At 36.5% G+C, this 25,969-nt stretch overlaps 2 protein-coding genes, 1 non-coding gene and 4 pseudogenes across 4 annotated transcripts; all 7 read left to right on the top strand.

Annotated features, from left to right (window-relative positions):
• The first annotated feature begins 600 nt into the window (after positions 1–600).
• Positions 601–10,548, top strand: LOC146886708 (uncharacterized). Of its 2 annotated transcripts, XM_085671815.1 has the most exons (2): positions 601–614; positions 8,178–10,548. In XM_085671815.1, the coding sequence occupies exons 1-2, from the start codon at positions 601–603 to the stop codon at positions 10,546–10,548; spliced, it is 2,385 nt and encodes a 794-aa protein (XP_085527941.1). The 2 variants fall into 2 exon arrangements, with proteins under 2 accessions (XP_085527941.1, XP_085527940.1); XM_085671814.1 differs by lacking the exon at positions 601–614 and having other exon boundaries at positions 7,318–10,548.
• A 722-nt stretch (positions 10,549–11,270) lies between these two features.
• Positions 11,271–18,309, top strand: LOC146886709 (uncharacterized). Its single transcript, XM_085671839.1, has 5 exons — positions 11,271–11,574; positions 11,656–11,968; positions 17,474–17,541; positions 17,646–17,744; positions 18,277–18,309. Exons 1-5 carry the CDS (start codon positions 11,317–11,319, stop codon positions 18,307–18,309), a joined length of 771 nt encoding a protein of 256 aa, XP_085527965.1. The 5' UTR covers positions 11,271–11,316.
• Positions 14,450–14,530, top strand: TRNAL-AAG (transfer RNA leucine (anticodon AAG)). Its single transcript has one exon. It is a non-coding gene; the product is annotated as a tRNA-Leu (tRNA).
• A 128-nt stretch (positions 18,310–18,437) lies between the features above and the next one.
• Positions 18,438–19,961, top strand: LOC146886710 (uncharacterized; annotated as a pseudogene).
• A 70-nt stretch (positions 19,962–20,031) lies between these two features.
• Positions 20,032–21,603, top strand: LOC146886711 (uncharacterized; annotated as a pseudogene).
• Positions 21,604–21,725: 122 nt separating this feature from the next.
• On the top strand, positions 21,726–22,541 carry LOC146886712 (uncharacterized; annotated as a pseudogene).
• Positions 22,542–23,376: 835 nt separating this feature from the next.
• LOC146886713 (uncharacterized) lies at positions 23,377–25,636 on the top strand (annotated as a pseudogene).
• Positions 25,637–25,969: the final 333 nt, after the last annotated feature.

Consider the following 25,969-nt stretch of genomic DNA (forward strand, 5'->3'; position numbering starts at 1 on the left):
GACTTGAACAGAAAACCAGAATGCGAGTACTGTCATGGCGCTTGACAGTGGTACGCGAACCGCCAGGCGATAGTGGGATTACAGCGAGGTCTCAAGGCTTGGTGCGCCTGGCGGCGAGGGCAGTTCCGCCAGGAGGTACCTATAGCGAGATGAATCTTTGAGGCGGTCTGGGTGCTGGCAGCGCCTGGCGGCACAAGTCCCCTGCCAGGCGATTCGTACTGCTGCAGCTTGGAATTCTGGTTTCGTATTTGTGATCTACAACGTCTAGTGGTGCTTTAAAGGTGGGATTGCTGGTGTTCCTTGAGTTGTGGCTTGGAACGTATCCGTTGAGTTGTGGCTTAGTATAGGGGTTAAGCACGTGGTATTCCTTGAGTTGTGGCTCGAAATAGCATCTCTTGAGTTGTGGCTCGGGATGGCGGATGAACACGAGGAACCCTTGAGTTGTGGCTTGGGTTGGCGAGTGTTGCCGGTGTGAGTGTGCTGGTTGTGACCAGTACGGATGGGTCCAAATAGATTGCCCTCCTCAGTGGTTGGCTGACGAGTTTGGTAGTCTTGGGACGTTGCGAATTATGTTCGCATTTGGGAACTCCACCTAGCGTTATGGTATGCGATCCGTAGCATGATTTACCGCACGTGCTCTATCGGTTGTGGCCGATAGGTATGGCAACAAGTCATCTTGAAGTATTCACTAGACGATGTAGAACACGAATAGTCTGATTGGGATCAGGTGGTATGAATAAAAGGGGGAACAATGTGGGATGTTTAGGTTATTCTTAGAGGTATGTGTATATGTATATGTATCTGTATAATTATGTATGTTTTATCTGTTAAGCTCACCCTATCTGCGTGTGTTTGGCGATGATCGTGTACGCGGTACACGGGAGCAAATGTTGTTGATGCAGGTGGCTCAGGTGATACTTAGCAGCGGAGAGGGGATAGACTGGGGAAAGACTAGTGTTTATTTTTAGTTAATTTTGAAATATGATGTAAACCCTTACGGGATTTTTATGAAATATGAGTTTAGTGATTTTGGACTTGAACTCTTGATGATTAATTAATAAATTTTGAATTTTCCCGCGTTTTGGGAAAACGAGGTATTTTTAACTACCGCGTATTTTAAATTATTGCTTTTATTTATTTATAAACTCGTAATATCCTGACAGGATTTTACAACTTGGGTCAACCCCACTACCTAGACGGCTTGTCCCAACTAAACGACCCTGACCGACCGACCCAACTCGACAACTCTGCCATGTCAGGCATGGTCGATGACCAAGACGGGCTTGACGATCCAGACAGGACGACCCGACATGACCAAGTAGGTCAGCTCGACTAGAAGACCTAGACCCATGCCCATAATGGAGACGACTCGACCTATGTTGATGTTTGAGGCAGGTCGGGCTAACGGCAGAGACGACCCAGTACAACGTCGAAAAGTTTAATAATATATTTTAAAAAATAATACATTTTTCATGTTTAAAAAGAAAGTCCACATGTTAGCCCTATCCCACAACACTTTTGTAGGGTTTTTAGCCCCGTGAGTTTCTTTAATGTGACTTTTTGACCCTTGGATTTTTTTTGGCTCTAGCCCACGTAAGCCAAGGGCCAAGCCCTATGCACTAGGCCAAATTGGCAACCCTTACAAATCACTTAATCCGAACAATTCATTTCGAATTTGCCTTTCGGATACAACCCTTACCTTTGGAACACATAAGCCGAAACTCATTTCCTGGATATGGAGTATTAAACCAGATTACATAATCCAAAAAACATATTTATAACTTTGAGATTCTTCATTCCGAAAACATTAAAAAAAATCTTAAGAAAACCTTACACACCAATGATGCACTCACATCACAAAACTAAAATAAACACCATACCTAAATGGATGAACGGTGAACCACTTTGCAGCTTTGACCGAATAACCTGAATGCTTCAAATGCATAAACGAAGACAAAATTTTTTGATAAAAGAATAAACAAAGCAGAGGATAAGAGCTGAGAGCTGGCGGTAGGGATGACAACAGGGCAGGACAGGGACGGGTTTCGCTATCTCATACCTATCCCCATAGAAAAAATTCATTCCCATCCTCAAATCCAAACCTAACGGGTATCAAACTTTTGTCCCATTCCTATCCACCGAGTAATAGGTATAATCTCGTACTCATACCCGTACTCGTTTTCTTACTACTTCAATATAAATTTTAATTAATTTTTATAAAATAATAAAAAATTACGGTAAAGGAAACATTATATATCAAATATTCAATATTAGGAGGATGGTTGTTTCTTCAATATCAAATGCTTTGAAATAAATTATAATTATTTACATTTTATATTAGAATACCAAATAAAATTTCATGAGAACCAAAACATTTATTAAATTTGCAAACTTCAAACATTAATGAAACCTAGTTGATAAAATTTAAAAATATTTTTAAAAAAATATAAAAGGAAAACAAATATACAAATTAAAAAAATATTTTAACTATTTGTTTACTTCAGTTTTTTAAATTCTAATGAATCTATCTTTTATACACTAATAAAAATTATAATACATCATTTGATCAAAATGACAAATATTAAACATAATGATAAAATTTTGAAATAGATCTTGTATCTTTTGAACTCCAATATATGTTGGATGGTGATAAAAAAATATTCATGGCAATTACATTAAATTTTTATATTGCAGTAAGTAAAAGTTATTTATACAATTATAGTGAAAAAATTACAGTATGATTGATAATGAGTTAGAAAATAAAAAATAATTAGATAAAATATATATATCGAAATAGTATTCTACATTATGATAATAAACAACAAATAAAAATATTAAAAAATTAACAAATGTGTGTCTTAGAAACAATTTGAGAGACTATTGAAAGAAATCGCAAAAAGGAAAACAAATGTATAATTAAGGGTATGATAAGATGAAAAATACCTTAGAGATCTAAGAAAACTTTTCAAATATCAACATATATACTCAATGGTTGAGAAACAACAAAAATTGTTTTAGCGAAACAAAAGAGTTCTTCAAATGAAACAAAAATTAATAATAATAAGTAAATAATTTTTTTTTATATTACCTAGTAAATGAAAGGTTTATGCTATTAAACACTTAAATTGAGAGTATCAAACATTCTCATGTGAAAGAAAAATATACAATAAATAAAAATATTAAAAAATAATATAAATATTCAAATGTGAGACATAAAATTTTTTTAATTGACATATATCAATTTAACATAATTACTTAAAGGTTATGATAAAACAAAAAATATATTAGAGATGTGAATGAGTTTCATGACAAACCAAATAATTAGAAGAAATAAAAAATAAAAAGTATATATATATATATATAGGGTTACTTAATTAATTGTGAATATTTTAATAATTTAATCGAGGATGGAGATATGGCGGGGACGAGTATTATGGCGGGGATATGTACATCCTCATACCCATCCCTATAACCAGTTGAAAAAGTCGAAGATTCTCCATACCTAAATCCATATACAGTCAATGCGGAGATTCCCGTCAAAATGGGGACATATTCGTGCAATACCCACAGGGAAGAGTTTATTTGTGATCTCTAGTTAACGTTGAACAAACATAGGAGAGAAAAAAAACAATTACCATTGTCATTATTAACTAAAAGAATGGAATGGGAATTTTAAAAAGTTAAGAAAGTGCAAGAGAAAAAGATGGGGTGCAGGGGTAGGAGCCTAATTTATTTAGTTAATCATAATAATTGGATTATTTATTGAGTATATTTTTATTATAAATTAAAATATTAAGAATTTTGTATATTTAAATTTTATTATTTTGGTAGATTTGTAAATATTTTATTATAATTAATGTTCATTGAATAAATTTAAATTATAATTAAAATAATGTAAAATGTTAACCTTTTGTTATTAGATAAATAATTGTAAAAAAATTGATGTTATTATGAATGATTAATAATTGAATGATGTATGAATCTTTAGTCAATAAATGCAAGTAATGAATGAATAAATTCTAAAGTAGTTAATAAACATGAATGATTTGTTTCTTTTAAATGATATTTTTTACCAAGAGGAAAGTGTTTTCAAAAGATAATGGAGATACAACTCAAATGCTTGAGTTTAGAGGGATTGATCCACTAAAGGGATTGATCATATGTGTCATGTAGAGAGTTGGTGCTCTGTGTTGCTTACGAGAAGCTCATCATCGTCGTCGCGCCCTCTCTCGCTCAAGCCTCCACGCTCGTCACAACAATCTTCTCATGTCGCAGCTCGTGTCATCCCAACATGTGCTGTCGTTGAAGAAGATCAAGTCGTAGCTCGTCGTCGCCTATTCGTGGAATAAAAAGCGTGCCAGGGAATGAGGGAAAAGTCGAAGGTGAGGGTGAAAACAGAAGGGAGAAAAGTGAAATAGGATTTTGCCCTCTCTACATTAACCTTTTTTTTACCTCAGGAGTGTTTGTGTGGGCTAGCCGATGGAAACAATTTATTTTGTTATGCGTAGGCCATCTGACGCCAGCGATTTGGTTCTTTTGCGTCGGCCAAACAGACGAAAATCTTTAATTAATAGTTTCTTCCTTCGCGTGAATAGATAACTTTTGTTTCTAATTAATTATTTATATTAGTGTTGGTGTTGCATGGGTTTGGCCAATATTATTTGCGTCCTACACCCATCTGACGTCATAACTAGGAAGCTAATAGCACACATTCTGGTAATGCTTGTTTAATTCTAGCATTTATAGAGCTCTATTGTTTTATGAAAAAGAAAAAAGTATTGTATTGTAAGTATATAATTAGAGTTGTCGTTTACTTAAATTTGAAGTTTCACTTAGAGAAAGTATATTTATTACACGTATGGTTAAAATAAATTTTGTTACTATATTTAGATTTTTTATTTGTTTTTAGTATTTACATTTATTTTTAACTCAAATAACTCTCAAATCTTTTAAAAAGATTTAATGAGATTTATTTTGCGTTAATACCATTTGAAAAAGCTACGTATCAAAATCTAAGGCTACCTCGTATCAAAATATGGGTGATCTTCTATCTTGGGACCCCTTTGATTTTGATACTAGCACTTTACAAGTAGAAGATGACCTAATTTATGACACTAGCACCTTACATGCGATAGACCTTGGCTTTAACATGTGGTACTTCCCGAATGCGTTAACACCAATTTAACAGAAGGGACCACATTGAGTCTTGTTTTTCACAAAAAATACACTCGGGTGATTTTTCTTTTAATAGAGACTCAATTGAGGAAAAAATCTAGAGACCCAAAGAAATCAAAAGTCTAAGTATAAAGACTAAATTACCAATTAAGCCTTAAATATATTGTAAGATCAAACTCTAGATTTAATTATGAACATAAGATTTTTCTTTAGTTTTGTGAGTTTTCATAAAATAACAAAGGGTTGTAGAAAATTTGAGTAAGATGTGCATGAGTTGGAAAAACAAAATGATAAAAGCAGGTTATCTACCAATGTTTTTTTATGTGAAAATAATTAATAGTTTTAGCTAGATTTTAGATTTTAATTATGTCAATTTCAATTTTAGTTTACTTAAACACTAGTGCAGATTTGGGATTTTACCTCGCCTTATAGGCCTCGGTTATGGCGGAACCGAAGCCTATAAGGAGGCGGTGGCAATTTTGAAATTAAAGGGAACTTATAGGCCTCGGTTCAGTCAAAAACCGGTGCCAAATGCCGCTTTAGGCCTCGGGTCTTAAGAAACCGGTGCCAAAGAGGGCTTATAGGCCTCGGTTAAGGAGGCCCGAAGCCAAAAGGTTGCCAGAAATTGACCTATAGGCTTCGGTTAGGGAGAAGTCGGTGCCAAAGAGGGGTGATAGGCCTCGGGTGTTAGGAAACCGAGGCCAAAGAGGGGTTATATGCCTCGGTTCTGCGTGGAACCGAGGCCATATCGTTTGATTAGGGCTCAAAAACATAACCCCTTCTTCCTCGCGCGCGCAGCTGCCATTTCTCCTCTACAAATTCCGGCGACCACGCGAGCCTCCTGCCACCACGCGAGCCTCCTGCCACCACCACGCGAGCCTCCACGCGAGCCTCCACCAGCCACCGCAGTCTCGTCGCGCCTCCAGCCACCACCACGCGAGCCTCCACGCGAGCCTCCACCAGCCACCGCAGTCTCGTCGCGCCTCCAGCCACCACCACGCGAGACCACCACGCGAGCTCTTGCGCCGTCTGGTCTGGCGTCCGTCCACCACCACGCGAGACCATTGCCGCTGTCTCGTCCCTCTCTCTGTCTCTCTGCAAGTGTTCCGGCGTCCCTCTACCACCACGCGAACACTTTCGTTCTTTTGCCGCAATTGTCGCGCCGCGGTTTTCTTTAAGGTAAATTTCGAACGCGTTTTTGTTTGATTTTCTGTTTTTGTGTATGTTAATTTTAAATTTTAGTTATTGTGAGTGTTAATTTGGATTGAGATAGAAATTGTTTGGAGTGTTTTGATTAATTTTGTGAAAGGATTGAGTCTCAATTTAAGAGCATTGTGTCTTCAGACGTAGAGCATTAAGTCTGAATTTAATTTAAGAGAATTGTAAAAACACTATAATTAAATAGGTAATATATGATGTTAAGGAAATTGTTGTTTTTGCTTTTATTTGTTACTTATGACTTTCTCTTGTGTTTTTTGTTATCTCTTGTAGCTTTCGAACGCGTTGAATTGCATCATCTTCCAGTGTCATCTGCTCTTTTTACGCGCTCCCAGGTTCCTAATTCTAATATTTTCCTATTATGCCAATCTGTTGTTTGCTTTATATATTTTATTAATTATTTGTTAAAACATGTTGTTTGTTTTTTCTTATATGTGAGTTAGCCTTAGTTTCCCGTTTGAGATTCAATACGTAAATTATGTATTGTCCCCGAGTTTTCATTTTGAAAAAATTACATTTTTTTAAAATTAGATATAAGGGGATACAATACTAATAATTTAAATGTATTGAATCTTGAATTGTCCGATTGGACAGTTTAAGAAGATTAATCACTTTCTAGTAATTTATTAGTGCATATATATTTAAAATACATATCTTAAAATTCATGAATATTTGTCAATTGTGTTTTGTATTGATCTTCGGGTGCATATTTGATTGTGGTTTATAATCACTTTCATTTCGTGTATCTTGAAGGCCAATGCGAAATGCTGGCAAAATTTCGTGAAATTTAAGATATGTATTTTAAAAGTAATATGTACCAATAAAATAAGGAAAGTGAATCTTCTTAAATGGGATAGGGTCACACCTTGATTACGACATGAGCATTGATTCAAAGATTACTGAAATTGTTCACGCAATTTCAGTATGGATCGAGATTGGATTAATTTACCACGTATTAGCGCTGAGTATGAGAATGGAGTAGAAGAATTTATAAAATTTGCGCAACGTTATGAGGGGAGAAGTGATGATGAAGTGAAGTTCAGATGTCCGTGTGTCAACTGTTTGAATGGAAGAAAATTGAATGCAACTCAAGTTAGGGAACATCTTATTTGTGATGGTTTCCTTAAAAGTTATACAATATGGACATGGCACGGCGAATTAATACACATTCCAACTATTTCTCGATCTGAATATCTTGCCAATTCCTCCATGAAAGAGCGACGAGAAGAGCGACGGGAAGAGCGATGTGAAGAGCGAGTAGAAGAAGACAATATAGAGGACATGATACGGGATGTTGGCGCAGAAGCTTTTGCACAAGCGCATGTGTATGAGACGATGTCTGTTGATGCGGAAACTCCGTTGTATGTTGGTTCAACTAAGTTCACGCGATTATCAGCGGTTTTAAGACTTATGAATTTGAAAGCGACCAATGGTTGGACAGATAAAAGCTTCACAGAATTGCTCGTGCTCTTGAATGAAATTCTTCCCGAAGGAAATACTCTACCCACTCGAAACTATGATGCCAAGAAAATTCTTTGTCCGATGGGTATGGAGTATAAAAGGATACACGCATGTCCTAATGATTGCATATTATACAGAAAAGAATTTGAAGATTTGAAAAAATGTCCAAAGTGTGGGTCATCACGGTACAAGCAAAAAAGAAACAGTGAAGATAATGGTCAAATAGAGAAGGAAGGATCTGCTTTGAAAGTAGTCTGGTACCTTCCAATCGTGCCTAGACTTAAGCGTTTGTTTGCAAATCCTAAAGACGCTAAAAACCTTAGATGGCATGCAACTGAGAGAAGATGTGACGGACTCCTTCGTCATCCAGCTGATTCAATGCAATGGAAAAATATTGATCAGGAATTTCCCAAGTTCGGTGAAGAATGTAGAAATATTCGTTTTGGCTTAGCTACCGATGGAATGAATCCATTTGGTAATTTAAGTACAAATCACAGTTGTTGGCCTGTTATATTATTCATTTACAACTTATCTCCTGGACTCTGCATGAAGAGAAAATACATGATGTTGTCTATGATGATATCTGGTCCAAAGCAGCCTGGAAATGACATAGATGTATATCTCAATCCTCTAGTTGAAGACTTGAAGGTGTTGTGGGTTGATGGTGTTGAAGTATTTGATGTTGTTGCTTCTGAAACTTTCATGATGCATGCAATGTTATTTTGCACCATTAATGACTTTCCAGCTTATGGTAATTTGTCAGGGTACAGTGTCAAGGGTCATAAAGCATGTCCTATATGTGAAGAAAACACTGCATCTCATCAATTGAAAAATGGAAGGAAGACCGTGTATCTGCGCCATCGAAGGTTTTTACAAGCTAATCATCCTTATCGAAGGTTAAAGAAAGCATTCAATGGACATCAAGAGAATGACAAAGCACCAACTCCATTAACTGGCATTGAAATTCATGAAAAAGTTAATAAAGTACATCATGTATTTGGTAAAACGTCCAAGAAGTCATCTGCATCGAGCCCTTGGAAGAAAAAATCAATATTCTTTGACCTTCCATATTGGTCGAAGTTAGAAGTTAGGCATTGCATAGATGTCATGCATGTAGAGAAGAATGTGTGTGATAGCTTGATTGGTACACTACTCAACATTCAGGGAAAGACAAAAGATGGAGTAAATGCTCGTTTGGATTTGGTTGAAATGAAGATCCGAGAAGACTTGGCACCAAGGGAGGTTGGTAGGCGCACTTATTTGCCCCCTGCATGTTACACTATGTCCAGACAAGAGAAGATAAGTTTTTGCTTATGTTTAAAGAGTGTCAAGGTACCTCAAGGATACTCTTCAAATATTCAGAGTTTAGTGTCCATGCAAGACTTGAAGCTTGTTGGCCTCAAGTCTCACGATTGCCACATCTTAATGCAACAATTGTTACCTGTAGCTATTCGTGGAATTTTACCCAAAAATGTTAGACAAACTATAACGCGTTTGTGTGCATTCTTCTCTTCAATTTGTAGCAAAGTCATTGATCATTTAAAGTTAGATGAACTTCAAGCCGAAATTGTTATCATCTTGTGTCAGCTAGAGATGTTTTTCCCTCCATCATTTTTTGACATCATGGTACATTTACTTGTTCATGTGGTGAGAGAAATCAAGTTTTGTGGACCAGTATACTTAAGATGGATGTATCCCATTGAACGTTACATGAAGATTTTGAAAGGATATGTGAAAAATCAATATCGTCCAGAAGCTTCAATGATCGAAAGATATATTGCTGAAGAAAGTGTCGAGTTCTGTTCAAATTACATGGCAAAAGCAAAACCGATAGGAGTTCCTCACAGATCATGGTTGAACAGGTGTTCTATAAGTAACAGCATACGAGGTGTGAGTGTGGTTACCAAAAATCGCGAAGAGTTGATGCAAGCACACCTATACATTTTGAACAAAACAAATGAGGTAATGCCTTACTTATCTGCACACAAAGTCATTGTGAAAGAGAACAATCCAAGACAATCAGAGAAATGGCATTTGATGGAACATAATAGAACATTCATGCCTTGGTTTAAATCTGAGGTTTTGAAAGATGCGCAATGCTCTGAGACTTTGATGTGGTTAGCAAATGGGTTGAAATTTGATGTCATCTGTTGTACAGGTTATGAAATCAATAATTGCACATTCTATACAAAGTGTCTTGATGATAAAAGCACAGTACAAAATAGTGGAGTCAGTCTTGAAGCCGAGTCGCTACAATTTTCTACATCTAAAGATCAAAATCCCGTAGTAGGATCAATGACATACTATGGTGTAATACAAGAGATATGGGAGGTTGATTATACCATGTTTACTATTCCACTGTTCAAATGTAAGTGGATTGACAATAAGAGTGGTGTCAAAATAGATGAATCAGGAATGACTCTAGTGGATTTTCGAAAGGTGGGTTATCGAGACGAGCCATTTATCATGGCACAACAAGCATCTCAGGTTTTCTATGTTAAAGATCATACGTCTGAACATTGGTTTGTCGCTCTTCATGGAAAAAAACAAATTGATCCTAATGAAGAGAATATGAGTGATCTTAATATTGCTGTCACCCATCCATTTAGAAGAACGACAAATATTGATGAAATCCATCTAGTTGATGATGTACATGCAATTCGAGAAGATCACGATGAAGGAATATACATATGACCAATCAATAACTTTATGTATGAATTTCATATTCTTGTTAACATTTAGGTGTTTTGTTAAATAATGTTTTATATATTAATTTGTCAGTTGCTTATTAATGTTTTTTTATGTTTTCATTTCACAGATACATGGCTGAACATACTTCATCAGAGGATGAAGCACCTACTAAGAGACCCACTAGAGGAGCCACTAGGTTGAGAGAGCTCTTAATTAGAAGAGCTAAAGGTCAGAAAACACATGTTGATATTAACGTCGACACTGGTGAACCTAGTGGTCGTTATGGGGACGTCTTCAAAAGCTATTTAGGAATGTTGGCACGAGAGAGAATATCAATCCTTACGCCATCTTTTGATCATGTCACTGAAGTTGATCGGGAAATGATATGGCAAGATTTATTGGTAACTAATATTAATGTTATTAAAGTTATACTTTGACTTTGTTGATAATATGATAAATATTGTTGATGACATTTTCTATATTGCAGCTAACATTTGATATTCCAAATGTGCCGACCTTAAGACAAAAATGTTTGTCATCGGTGGCTGAGAAATTTCGTGGTTTTAAGACCAAGTTGACGTCAAGGTATGTCTTTGGACATAAAAAGAATGAAAATTCATTGTTGAAATACACTTGGATTGATGAAGACACATGGCGTCAGTTTCTTGAGCTTCGGACATCTGAGGGATGGCAGGTATGTTTATTTGAAATCATGAATAGCACAATTGATAATTATGCAAAATTTTAACTAATTCATAAAATGGGTTTTATATGTTACAGGTCAAGAGGAAAAAGGCTCAAAGCATAAGTGCTCAAAATACAAACCCGCACATATTATCTCGTGGTGGGTATAGAAAACTTGAAGAGAAGATAATGACAGAAAAGAAAAAATCTAGGCCCCCACCTTCTGAGGGTGAAGATACTGAGCCTCCTTCACCACCATCACGTCATCAGAAGTGGAAGTTAGCCCGTTTACGCTCATCAGGCAACTACACTTCTGACTCTGCACGAGAAATCTCTGAGAAAATTGTAAGATACAATTCTTATCTAAATTGCTCGTTCATGTTTTATATTGTATTTTGATTTATAAATGTTTTTGTTACCTTGTAGGATTCGTTGGTTGAGCAGACCTCCCAAGGAGGATTCATTCCAGAAGGTCGTCATGACATACTTGCTGCTGCGATTGGACGACCTGAGCACCCTGGACGTGTGCGTGGTGCTGGATCAGGAGTCGGCATACGCCAATTTTTTGGTTCCTCCTCTCGTCAGTCTTCATGCAGTCATGGTGCTGATTATGAACAAAGACTAAAGGAAATGATCACGGCGCAAGTGAGAGAAGAACTAATGCGCCAATTTGAGCATTATGGCATTCGTTCGCCAGTGGATCATCCGCTAGAACTAGACCCATTTGTGCCTCCCACGGGTAAATTTGTTTTCTATAAGTTATGAATTGAATAAATGATATTTAATAAAGTAATTGAATAACATTAATAAATCGTTGGCTCTAACAGGTAGAAGCGGAAAGGGGAGTTGTTCAGCTCCACCCGGGGATGACATGGATGACACTCATCCATGTCAGCTATATATTTGGGATGGACAGAGAAGACACTAGTGGCTCGTGGAAAAGTATTTGAGGCAGCCACAGTTCTTCATGGCATGGAGTTATCAGAGGATGAGGTTAAGGTCACGGTAGAGGAGGTTCTCATGCCGTATGCTTTAGTTCCTGTGCCAACAGATGAGGTGTATACTGTGGCATAGGCATTCCAGTGTTTCCTCGCCTGGCCTAGAGATTTGGTTGATACTGACCCCCCGGTACAGACTCTTAAACCCACAAATATACTACATTTTTAAGTTTACATGTTTATTATATTCAAACTTAAATTATATTCCATTTTAACTGAAATTGCATCAATATAGGAAAAACCTCAATCAAAGAAGATTCTTCTCTCTTTGGATGATCCTCTTGGTGCATTGCTCCAACTTGCAGAAATCATAGCTGATAAGCCGATGCAGGTTCCTTGGGATGCTAACATTTTTGGGAGAGATCTTGACATCCCACTTTACTTGCATTCCCAAGATGTCTTGGAGCTTGCACGAGGACAAGAAAAACTCAATATTACCATTATTCAATTATGGATGATGTAAGTCTTTTAGTCATTATATATAGTTATTTGATATATTTATGTATTTACTTATATCAAATCAATTTTTGGTTTAGGTATCTGTCTGGTGTCACTGAAACTATGGGGCTGAATGATGTATATGGGTTTATAGACCCCCAACTCACCCATGAAGGCAACAAGTTTGATGACATTCAAGCATATGTGACCAAATGCTTTCAACGTGGAAAAGAAATTTATTTTGTCCCTTATCTTGCTGGGTAAGTCATTTTTGTTAACTTATGAATATAATAAGTCATTTTAATGCATAACAATGAATTTATTTTCTTATCAGGCGTCATTGGCAGTTACTTGTGGTTTCCCTAAGGGAGAACCTTGCTGTGTGGTTTTGCTCTTTGCATCGCCCTCCCCCCAACCATCTTAGACAAGTGATAGATTGGTAAGAACCTCAATATCAATCTTATGAATATGACATGTTATATAAAAATATCCTAACTTATTCCCTATATCATAGTTCAATTGCTGCACATAACATGTTGTTAGGGAGATCAACGACTAAGGCAAAAGGTCTTGTATGGTGTTCTCTCCAGGTTTGATATTTCTATCCATATCTTCATGATTGTTTGCTTGATTTTCTTCATTAATTAATTGTATCGTTGTTAATATAATGTAGTGTAATAGACAAACCGGCTCATATGAGTGCGGTTACTATATAATGCAATGGATGACAACCACTGTGCGTGCTCGTATTACAACAAATTGGGAATTGGTAATATATATTTGAATTAAAATGAATACTTTGCAATATTTCCTTTTTATATACTAACTTAACTTAATCTATTATTTTGTAGACATTCAAGAGTCCTGCAGCAATTCCCGCAAAGTCCATCAAGTTTGGTAGGATAGCATGTGCCAAATATATAATTGAAATGTACAATACTATTGATTAGAACATGTATCTTGATTGTAAATGATTTGTAATTGTCTTTTAAATGAATTTGAATTGTGGATGTGTTTTAAAATATTTTTTTCTGGTCTATTCTAGTCTGTGCTGAACAAAATTTGCAGGTTTAAATGTGGGAATAACACCAAAACAGAAACTGCATTTAAAAAAAAAAAACAGAGTATTAGGCCTCGGTTCATACCACAAACGAAGCAAAAAGTGTGCTTTTGGCCTCGGGTGCAGCCAAAACCGAGGCCAAAAGGGTATCGAATTTAAAAAAAAAAAAACACCATATGGCCTCGGGTGCAACAAAAACCGAGGCCAAAAAGAGCCCATATGGCCTCGGGTGCAGCCAAAACCGAGGCCAAAAGGGTATCGAATTTAAAAAAAAAAAAAAAACACCATATGGCCTCGGGTGCAACAAAAACCGAGGCCAAAAAGAGCCCATATGGCCTCGGGTGCAGCCAAAACCGAGGCAAAAGGCAGGGTCTATGGCCTCGGGTGCTTGGAAAACCGAGGCAGAAGCGCCCTCTATGGCTTCGGTTCTTAACCGAGGCCAAAAGCTATGACCTTTTGGCCTCGCCCCAATATGCTTCGGTTCCCGAACCGGTGTAGAATATTAAAAACAACCGCTGCCAAAGGCCCTTCCTGCACTGGTGAAAGAAGCATATTATTATTAGGCAAATGTACATTGATGATCACTTTATTTATCTTTTTCTTGACAAATAGACTATATTGCATGTATTGCAATAATTTAACCTAAATATACTATGTTATGTTCAACTTTTAGATTAAGCTAATATATTCTTAGGAATAGTCATCAAATATTTTAATAAATAAGGTTGAGATGGCCGAGTTGGTCTAAAGCGCCAGATTAAGGTTCTGGTCCGAAAGGGCGTGGGTTCAAATCCCACTCTCAACAATTTTCTTTATATGCATATGTTATGATAATATAAGATTGGTAGAAAATTTGATTAAGATGTGCGCATGAGTTGGAAAAACAAAATGATAAAGCAGCTTATCTACCAATGCTTTTTATGTGAAAATAATTAATAGTTTTAGCTAGAATTATTTTAAACCAAATTGTGTAGTTAGATTTTAGATTTTAATTGTGTTAATTTCAATTTTAGTTTACTTAGAGGAGCATACTATTATTAGGCAAATGTACATTGATGACTACTTTATTTATATTTTTGTTTTACAAATAGACTATATTGCATGTATTACAATAATTTAACTTAACTTCTTAAGAATAGTTATCAAATATTTTAATAAATGAGGTTGAGATGGATGAGTTGGTTTAAGGGCGTGTATTCTATGAAACTCACGAAAACTCAATGTTAGGTTCACACTTATGGCCTTCCTTTAAAGTATGGCAACCGAAAGTGATTTTTTCAATAGCATATAGAATTGGTAAACCTCTCTTTAGATGATTATATCAAGAATAAGTCTTGAGGTTTCTTTGCATGTGTCTTGGTCGATGTTGATTTTTTTGTCTAATTTAGCTAACCAAATTTTGATGAAAGGCCAAGATTTGCATTTATTATTAATGTGGAGTATGATAAATTGTCACTATTTTGCTCAAATTGTAAAATAATTGGTCATGATCTATCATGTTGTAGATGGTTACAACATGGTTCTACTATTATTTCTAGCAAGGAGAAAATAATTGCCACAAAAATACAACAATATTATCGTTCTAAGGTGGTTGGTGCACAAGATGAGACTAAGGGCTCTTTAGCTCAATCGATAGAGCCTTTGGTGGAGCTTATAGTGAAGCCTTTTATTGTGCAACCTGTGGTGGTATAGTCTGAGCCAATGGTGGTTAATCATGATAAATTTGTGTTGTGAATGGATCTTCTCTTGTTAAAAATTTTGATGGTGGTGTGCTAATGGAACCTGATTCCTTCGCTGGTATGCCTTCTTTGGAGGATGTCACTCCCATTGTCAATAGTTTGTAGGCTTTATAACAATTAGATTCAAATTCATAGTAGTTCAGCGACAATTCTAAATGGGATAATTGAAAATAAGGAAGATTCTAATATTGAAGAGGATTATGAGCCAATTTAAACTACAAGGAAACCTAGTAGGGGTAGGCCAAAGAAAGTTAATATTAAACCCTTCAAAAGTATGGAATGATTTTCATTAAGGAAATCATGAGTTTTTTTCATAATAGGTTTTTTTTTCAATGTTTGTGATGTAATTTTATCGTGTGTTTGGTGTGGTCTTCCTATGTTTATCTTTCCTTTTTCTTTTTTCTTTTTTATTTTTTAATAAAAAATTTATGTAATGGTAGTTATTATAATGTTGGCAATATATTAAATCGTACAAGTAATATAGTGGATAAGTCCAAATATCATTTCCCACAGAGACTCACATTGTTCAAAAAATTATGTTTATTCACTAATTAAGGTGAAAATAAGTTTTGTATTATAATGCAATGTATTGAATGTTTAGCAAAATTCTAAAATATAGAAAGTAGTGAAATTGATAGAAGTACTTATATGACGAAGACTTCACTAGGGTTAAATTTCATGCATCAAATCAATATGAAAAACACGAAACAATATACCTCTAATTCTGACTTTAGCATTCACACCACTATGTAATAAGTCCTAATGCATTAGCGACAAGCCTAAACTGATTACTGAGAACCTTAATGTCTTAGACTTTTTCTTATTAAAAGTTCGCATTAAACTTTAAATTCAGATGTTAGGAATGACCAATGATGTACTCTATATCTAGATGCACAATTAATTGTTCTATTCTAATTCAGGTTCTAACATCGTGTCTAATGGTAAGATACCCACAAGTATACAATCAATCAATTCATGCAGTTAAGAACGAGAATAAAATACAAGAGTACATATGGAAAAGAAATATATATTGAATAGTAGAAATTACAAAGATTGAAGATACATTACATTCAACCCCCCGTAAACATGGGAGTTAGTTACTCCTATACATTTTGAACTCTAGGAGAAATAATAATAATGAATCTCTCTAGCCTCCAAAATGTGTCTCCACCTCAAAAGATCAAATTCCTTCTCTCTTCCATAGGGGGAGGTTGCCTATTCCCCCAAAAGGAGGGTTAATTTGTAATTGTGTGGAGCCTTCTATTTAAAGACTTGTAGAACTCGATTGTGCATGAATTTTGTACTTGAATTTGTAATTGAAGTAACCAACTCTATTGATAATTGATTATGTTGACAACTTCTTAAATATATGATATTTCCACTTATCTGTTAAAATATCCAAATACTTAATTTTTCCAGTTTATTAAATAAAACCTTAATTATCTAATAAAAGATAAAATACTTATCTTTTATAAATTATTTAATAAACCCTTAATTATTTAAATAGATAATAATAAAAATACCAATAAAAGATAAAAAAATAAACATAATAAAAATATGATAATGTCAATTATTAGTAGTGAAGCCTAACATCTTACTGAGAACTTCTTAATGCAAGATCTACTTTCGCAAAAAACAAAAAGTAATTCCAAAGACAAATGAGAAGAAAATGATACACTAACACAAAAAAGCCCTTTAACGTCACCTTAATAATGTCTGCCTAACAAAAGCCCAACATTAAAAATGATCGGTGGCATTTTTGTAAATAACGGAACCTTTTTAACGTCTGACGTGGAGCGGGTAGACGTTACTTAACGTCTGTTAAAAGATACCCCGACGTCACTCAAAAAAAAAGGACGTCGGCCCCCAGCTAGGCAGACGTCCCTTGACGTCAGACCAGCGCGCGCCAGACGTCCCTTTACGTCGACCCCTCCCACCCCCGACGTCATTTAACGTCGGATATCACACCCCCGACATTAAGTTTTGGTTTATCTCTGCGCGAAACGCAGAAACCCTCACGCTGTTCATCGTTTCCGCGAGAGTTCCCGCTGGCGACGCCATTTCCGACCCCCTCCAGGTGAGTTTCGAAAGGTTTTCGCCATCAAACTTGTTGGGTTTTGATTATGGGTTGATTTTACGCGTTTTGAACCGATTATTTTCCGTTTTCATCCCCATTTGCAGCGTTTTGAGATTCGTCCTACTTGTTCTTCGTTCTCATTTGGCCAGCAGTGTGCAGAGACCCTACACTCCCTCTCAAAATTCGTCTTTCAATTAGAAGAGGTTGGTTTTTCATTGTATGTATATATTTGTTCATTGTATGTATAGAATTACTTATATTAATTTATAAATGTCATTATAGTTTTAGTCTTAGACTATTTTTTGTTAATTTTTTTGGCCTATTTTTTTTTTATTTAAAATTTTATAATAATATTTGTAAAATTACGAAATAAAATTATATTTATTATTAGATATATGCATGTTTAAATAATTCTCATTGCATTTTATTTTTGAATATTATTGTTGTAGTGTTATTTTATATATGTAGATTTATTATACCTATAGTATACAGTGAGCAAAACTTAGTTCCCGTTTGAGATTTAGTACAAATGATTAAATTTTTAATCGTTTGTATTAAATCTTGAATTGTCCGATTGGACAGTTTGAAAAAATATTTTTCATAATTTGCTACAATGTGTACATTGAGGTTTATGCATAAATTTCATAAAATTTCGATTGAGGCTAATTTGTGTTGTTCTCTGGATGCATACTTGATTGTGATCATGATTAATCACTTTCATTTTGTGTACTTCAGAGACCAATGCGAAATACTGTCGAAATTTTGTGAAATTTATGATGTTTGACTTATTTGTATATGTGTTAGCAAATTATGAAAAGTAATTTTTTCGAATGGGTAGGGCCTCACCTTGTGAGAGTTAAAAGTTTAAGATTGATTGAGTTTTTTACGAACATAGTATGGATCGAAGCTGGATGAATGAGCGTCGCATAAGTGAAGAGTATGAAAAGGGAGTTTCTGAGTTTTTGCAATATGTTCAAGAACACGCAATCTCAAGTAACGGGACATATTTTGTGTTCGTTGTCTTAATCAAATACGTTATGACTTGGGAACAATGCATGATCATCTATTCATCTTTGGTATAATGAGAAGTTATACACTTTGGACTTGGCATGGAGAAGTATTAGACAAGCCTACAACGTCACGAGGAACAGATTATGTAGACGACTGGATGAATGATCATTTAGAAGATATGGTACGTGATGTTGGGGAGGAGAATTTTGGAAAAGTTCATTTATATGATTCTCTTAAGTCCAATTCAGAGGAAGAATTGTACCCAGGATGCACTAACTTTACGCGACTGTCACCAACTTTGAAATTATTCAGTTTAAAAGCAAGGCATGGATGGACGGATACAAGTTTCACAGAATTATTGGAGTTGTTAAAGGAGATGCTTCCAGAAAATAACACTTTACCTATCCGTAATTACGAGGCGAAGAAAGTTTTATGTCCAATGAGTTTGGAATATCAAAAGATACATGCATGCCCAAATGATTGTGTTTTATACAGAGACGAGTTTGCTTCATTAAAGGCGTGTCCAACATGTGGTTTATCGCGGTTTAAAAAGAAAATTGATGGAAATAGTGGTGATAAAGACAAAAATGGTCCACTTGCTAAGGTGATGTGGTAACTTCCTATAATACATAGATTCAAACGACTATTTTCCATTAAAGAAGATGCAAAAAACCTGAAATGGCACGTTGATGGAAGAAAGTGTGATAATCTTCTTCGACACCCAGCTGATTCTCCACAATGGAAGAAGATTGATGAAACATTTCCAGAATTTAGTGCTAAGCCATGAAACTTAAGACTTGGACTTGCTACAGATGGTATGAATCCTTATGGGAACTTAAGTAGAACACATAATTCATGGCCAGTTTTGCTGATGATTTACAATTTATCTCCTTTGTTGTGCATTAAGAGGAAATATATGATGTTGTCTATGATGATATCGGGTCCTAGACAACCTGAGAATGACATTGATGTGTACCTAAAGCCGTTGATCGATGATTTGAAACTGTTATGGGAAGAAGGTGTCGATGTGTATGATTCATATTCTCAAGAATTGTTTTGTTTGCGTGCAATGTTGTTTTGCACCATAAATGATTTTCCAGCATATGGAAACTTGAGCAGTTATAGTGTTAAAGGTCATTTTGCATGTCCCATTTGTGAAAAAAAACACGAGTTATATTCAATTGAAGCACGGTAAGAAAATTGTGTATACAAGACATCGAAAGTTCCTTCCTCGAAATCATCCTTATCGTAGAATGAAAAAAGCATTTAATGGAAGTCCTGAGGATAAAGTTGTAACGAGACCCCGCAATGGTGAAGAAATATACAACCAAGTGGAAAACATTGACATTGTGTTTGGGAAACATCCAAAGAAAAAGACCACGGAGAAAAGCATTTGGAAGAAACGATAAATCTTCTTTAATCTTCCATATTGGTGTAAACTTGATGTACGAAATTGTATAGACGTGATGCACGTTGAAAAAAAATGTATGTGATAGAATCATCGGGACTTTACTAAATGTAAAAGGAAAGACTAAAGATGGAGTTAAAGCACGACAAGATTTTTGGGCATCCGTTCTGAGTTACATGCACAATCAATTGGAAGACGAACCTACCTGCCTCCAACTTGTCACACTCTTTCTAGAAAAGAGAAGAAAATTTTTTGTGAGTGTTTAAGAAGTGTAAAGGTTCCCCAAAGTTACTCTTCAAATATTAGTAGCCTTGTTTCTATGCAAGATTTAAAGTTAGTCGGTTTAAAGTCTCACGATTGGCATGTGTTGATGCAACAACTTTTACCAGTAGCTTTTCGAGCCATCTTACCTACTTCTGTCAGAGGTATTCTAACACGTTTGTGTATGTTCTTCAATGCCATATGCAAGAAAGTTATTGACCCTCAAATGTTAGACGATTTGGAAAATGAGGCCATTAGACTATTGTGTCAATTGGAAATGTACTTTCCACCTTCATTTTTCGATATCATGGTTCATTTGATAGTTCATCTTGTGAGGGAAATTCGATTATGTGGGCCGTTTTCTTGAGATGGATGTACCCAGTGGAAAGATACATGAAGATCTTAAAGGGATATGTCAAGAATCAGTATCGACCAGAAGCTTCAATTATAGAGCAGTACATTGCAGAAGAAGCCATTGAATTCTGCTCAAGTTATATGCCAAGTTGTGAACCAATTGGAGTTTCTAAGACTAGACATGAAGGTAAATGTGAAGGTAAGGGTGTGCGTGGAGTGAAGATTCAAAGTGTTAGTAGAAAATTAATTGATCAAGCCCATTTGTACATCTTAACAACACTGTAGAGGTCATTCCTTACATTACGCAACACATTGATGAAACGAAATCAGCACATCCACGAATGAGTGAAAAATGGGAACTTAATGAACATAACAAAACATTCTTATCATGGTTTAAGAAAAAGGTTTACGCGACTCCAAATGTTTCTGAAACTCTATTGAGGCTAGCTCGTGGACCGAACAATGATGTCATTACATATGGCGGGTACTACATAAACAATCATTGTTTCTATTCAAAGATGGAAGATGACAAAAGTAGAGTTCAAAATAGTGGGGTTACACTTCAAGCTGAATCTGTACATTTTGCCAGTTCTAAGGACAAGAATCCAATTACAGCATCCATGAGTTACTTTGGAATAATACACGAAATATGGAAAGTTGATTATGTGACTTTTAGAGTGCCAGTTTTCAAGTGTAAATGGGTTGATAGTAATTCGGGTGTTGGCACATATGACTTTGGCTTTACTTTGGTGGATCTTAACAAGATGAGTGATACAAATGAACCATTTATTATGGCTAGTCAAGCAAGACAAATTTTTTATGTTATTGATCCGGCCAATCAGAAATTGTCAGTTGTATTAGAAGGAAGAAACATGCACGTAAATGATGATGAAGATTGTCTAGACATACTTGAGACAGCGTCTTTCTCATCAAGAACCATTCAAGACAAAGTTGATGATGTAACTGATGACATCCATGCTATTCGAAGTGATCACAATGAAGGCATATGAGAGAACACAATTTCTTGATAAGTGTTTATTTAATAATATTGTCACAGTTACAATTTTTTATTTTTCTTGCTATTTTAATATAATAGAGGTTAATTGAGTATATTTTCATTGTTAACATTTCCTAATGATATGTTTCAGGTATGACAAGCTCCGGATCAGACCAGGAGGGACCTGGTAGATCTGTGACTCGGTTGCCGGATGTCACAAACCGACGAGAGAGGATGCCGGTCCACATTGATCCTCGATCGGGTGAACCCAGTGGCCCTTGGGAAAAAAAGTACCGTAGCTACATAGGAATGTTGGCCAAAACGAAAGTTTCTATTGCAATTGCACGTTGGGATGACGTTGCGGAGGTCGAGAAGAACTTCCTATGGCAGGATCTTGTGGTATGTTTACTTAAACCAACTATAGTATTTTTTATGTTACTGTTAACATAACATATTTTATGTTTTAAACAGCACAAATTTGAGATTACTCCGAACACTGAGCGAATTAGAAAGAAAGTCTTATCTCATATAGCCACCAGATGGAGGGACTTCAAGGCAAGGCTCACACGTTTATATGTGTTTGGAGATAGACAACAAGACACTCCTTGTGAGAAGTACAAAATCTCTGAGGAGGAGTGGATGCAATTTCGTGCATGTAGAGAGTCTGAAGACTGGCAGGTTTGTTTGTTAAATTTGTTTACAGTGACACTAGTCATACATTTGTGTATTAAAGCTATTAAATAATGTTATGTGTGACAGGAAAAAAGGACAGCAGCCCAATAAAGACAAAGGCTTAATGATACACCACACGTACTCTCTCGAGGTGGTTATGCATTATTGGAGAAAAAATTGAAAAAGTCTCGTGCACAGTCTCTAGGATTTGAGTCCCCTGACCTAGTGGATGCAATTCCTAAGTACGAGATTGGAAGGCTGCTCGGACTAAGTGTAAGACCCGGGAAAATTAATTAATTAAATAATTAATTAATTAATAAATGCGGGTAGAAGGCGCCTTTATGGCATTAATTGATGTTTAATGTGACGTGGAAAAGTGCTAGCTCAAGTGGTTGAGAGTACTTTGATTGTGTGAGAGGACTTGGGTTCGAGTCCTAAGTATGTCAATTATGTGTGATTATTTTATTATTGATTTTTAAGAATATGTATGAGTATGTGATTAGTGTTGTAAGATATTGTTGATTTATGAGTATCACCAAATGGGATTTGGTATAGTGGTTGTGCTTTGGCCTTATGAGTGGAAGGTCATGGGTTCAAACTTTGGTGGGCAAAGAATAAGCTTTATTTTTGCTAACTAATAGTTGTGGTATGAATGTGAAGGGGTAAAGAGAAGCCTAGCAGAATGGGGCAGCCAAGGGGGCTGGGAATATACCAATTAAGTAACATTGAAGAGGAATTAAAAGCCCAAACTCGTTTATTTTTAATACCCATCTATAAAAGCCAAAAATTAGGTAAAGGGAAGGGTTTTGGCAGTGCTAGGAATTGGCCTTTGAGAGGAGCACGGGTTTGGGAGAGTGAATTGAGTTTTGAGGTGCAAGGGTTGAAGCCAGAAAGGATTTTGAATCAAGGGGGTTCTGTCTTCGCAATTGTTAAGCACTCAATCCAGGTTAGGGGAGATGAACCCAAAAGTTCATGTTTTTGTGCGTATTGCATGGTTTTGGTGAAAATGTGTGCTTAAATTCGTGATGCATATGATGGGAATTGGGGGTGGAGAAATTGGTATTGTTGTGTGTTGAATTTTGGACTAAATGCATGAGAAAAGGGGTATATACATGGTATATACGGGAATGGAATGGGATTTGGAAATTTGGGGATTATAGGAATTCTATACTATGCCAATGTAATGTTTTGTAATGTGTAAATTGTTTTAGTATGCTCGAATTCTGTTTGGTGTGTTTTGTGGTGCGAATTGCACATGTTTGGAGTGAATCGAGTGTGTGATCAGTGAGAGAACCCGCATTTCTCGCTCAGGCAAGCTTGGCTCGCCTAGGGGAGATTAGCACAGACGCGTACCCTAGTGCCATACGAGCTTCTCGCTTAGGCGAAGAAGATGAGTTTTGAGCGACATAGGTTCTCGCTCAGGCAAGTAAGGGTCGCCTAAGCGAGATAGTGAGGGAGTTGCGCGTGTTGAGCGCGACTTCTCGTCCAGGCGAGGGTTTTATGGATTTTGAGCGAATCAGTGTCTCGCTCAGGCGAGATGACCTCGCCTAAGTGAGATGTCTTGATCAGGTGTGGTATTTTGCTTGTATTTTAGCCCAGGTGAGGTGGGAATGGGTGTTTGGGCGAATGTGTAACTCGCCCAGGCGAGAGGATCTCGCCTAAGCGAGATGGCATGTTTTGGTTGCTGAGTTAAACTCGCCCAGGTGAGGTGGACCAGCCTAAGCGAGATTGAGGGTCTAGCTTGGGCGAGGGGTCCCTAGCCTAAGCGAGTTTATGTTAATTATTATGTTTCTATGTGCTTGTGAGTGTGTTTGGTTGTTATACCATACTTAGATTGTATATGCATGTGTTGTGATGGGTGGGCTTGAAGGACTAAGTCCATTAGGGGTCTGGGATGTGCTCGGTGGTTGGACACATGATAGGCATGGAACTGGTTGAGTTCCCGTCGGCTACTATTGGGCGAAGAGTCCTTAGTATGGTGATTGCATGTGTCAAGCGCACGATGGGCAAGGAACTGGGATGTTCCCGTCGGCTATTATTGGGCGAGGAGTCCATAGTATGGTGATTGCGTGTGCGCCAGGGTCCAAGTGAGACTTGGATGTTTATACTACAGGCGAGGAGTCTGTAGGGCAGGACTATGAGCGGGATAGGCTCATAGGGTTGGACCACAAATGAGTTAGTTTCATGGGAGCACAGGGAAGATATATTTTACTTTGATTTATTTTATTAAATTCCTAATATTCTGACGGGATGTTACACTAAGTCCAATGGGCAAATGACATCACAATCAACTCAAATCACATCTCAAAAAATAGTAAGTACAAACCTTATTTGACTATCATAGTTCATATGTTTCTCCTTTTGATTAAACTTTCTTTTGTGGTGTAGGATGAATTAATTGAGCAAGAGACTCAGGGTTCGTTTGTTGGCCATGGTCGGGACGATATACTCACAACGGCAATTGGAAGGCCAGAGCACCCAGGACGTGTGCGTGGTGTTGGAGGTGTCATTGGTCTCCGAGATTACTTTGGTCCTCCACAAAGAAGTAATGAATCATTGAGTCAAGAGGCCTTGACGAAGATGGAGCAACAAATGGAGGAAAGATTCAACCAACGCGTGGGAATTATGGAGCAACGTTTTATGGAACAACTTCAACAACAACAACAAATACAAAGAACACTTGAAGAAAAGCTTCAGTCCATGCAGCAACAAAACATGGAATTACCCACTCAAGCTCCAACAGGACAACGTGTGAGTACAAAAGGCTCATGCTCTGGTGTAGATCATATTGACTACACAAGTTAGTATGAGCTATTGGTTGATGAAGACCCCCCGCGCGTGTGGCCATAGGACGACAACTTCAGGGTGGGGAGACTATCCATGGTGTTCCTCTATTGCCTTAGTATGCGCGTGTGATGATTGATGAAGTTCAAGATCCCCATGGTCAAGTGCCTGTGTCAACTTCAGAAATCCAATTTGTTGGGGAAGCTTTAGGCACATTTATTGCTTGGCCTAAAGCATTGATCATGTCATACTTTAGCCCACCAAAGGTATTATGACATCATGTATTTAGTAGTTCAATCTTACAATTTATAAAACTTTTAACGTCAAACCTTTCTAAATCTTTATTTCATTCCACTCGTCCTGAAAAACAGTCGGTCCGACGTCCATGTGTTATACGTGAAGCTGATGAAATGGCAGAAGCAGAAGATGATCCTCTAGGAAAGCTGCTTCTGAAATTACACAAGTTGAGAAGAGGACCGGTAGAGCTAGAGTGGGAGTTAAGAGTATTTGGCCTCCATTGTCATGTCCCATTGTACATAAACCTGAATGATGCACTAGAGATCATTACAGGAGACAAGATGTTAAATATTTTAGTCATACAACTATGATGCATGTAAGATTTTTTTTTATTGTATTTCATATTTAAAGCAAGGAATTGGTACCTTTTAATATTATACCTAATTGTCTTCTTGTAGGTACATGGACAAAGTCATTGTGGACCAAGGTCAATCTTCCGTCTATGGATTCATTGAACCTCAAACAATTCAACCTTCGGGAAACTCACCTGACCACATCAAACTTTATTTGCAAACATGGATGGTTGAGTCAAATAGAGAGATCTACTTTGCATCATACATTGATTCGTAACTGTTTTTGCTAATAATATTTTGTGAAGTATTATTAATTATTTTGGCTAAGTACTTGTGATTGATGGTAGGTAT

Source organism: Vigna unguiculata, chromosome 4 (genome assembly GCF_037176805.1).
Source record: "Vigna unguiculata cultivar grain cowpea cultivar isolate G323 ecotype 2 chromosome 4, ASM3717680v1, whole genome shotgun sequence".
Classification (NCBI taxonomy): domain Eukaryota; kingdom Viridiplantae; phylum Streptophyta; class Magnoliopsida; order Fabales; family Fabaceae; genus Vigna; species Vigna unguiculata.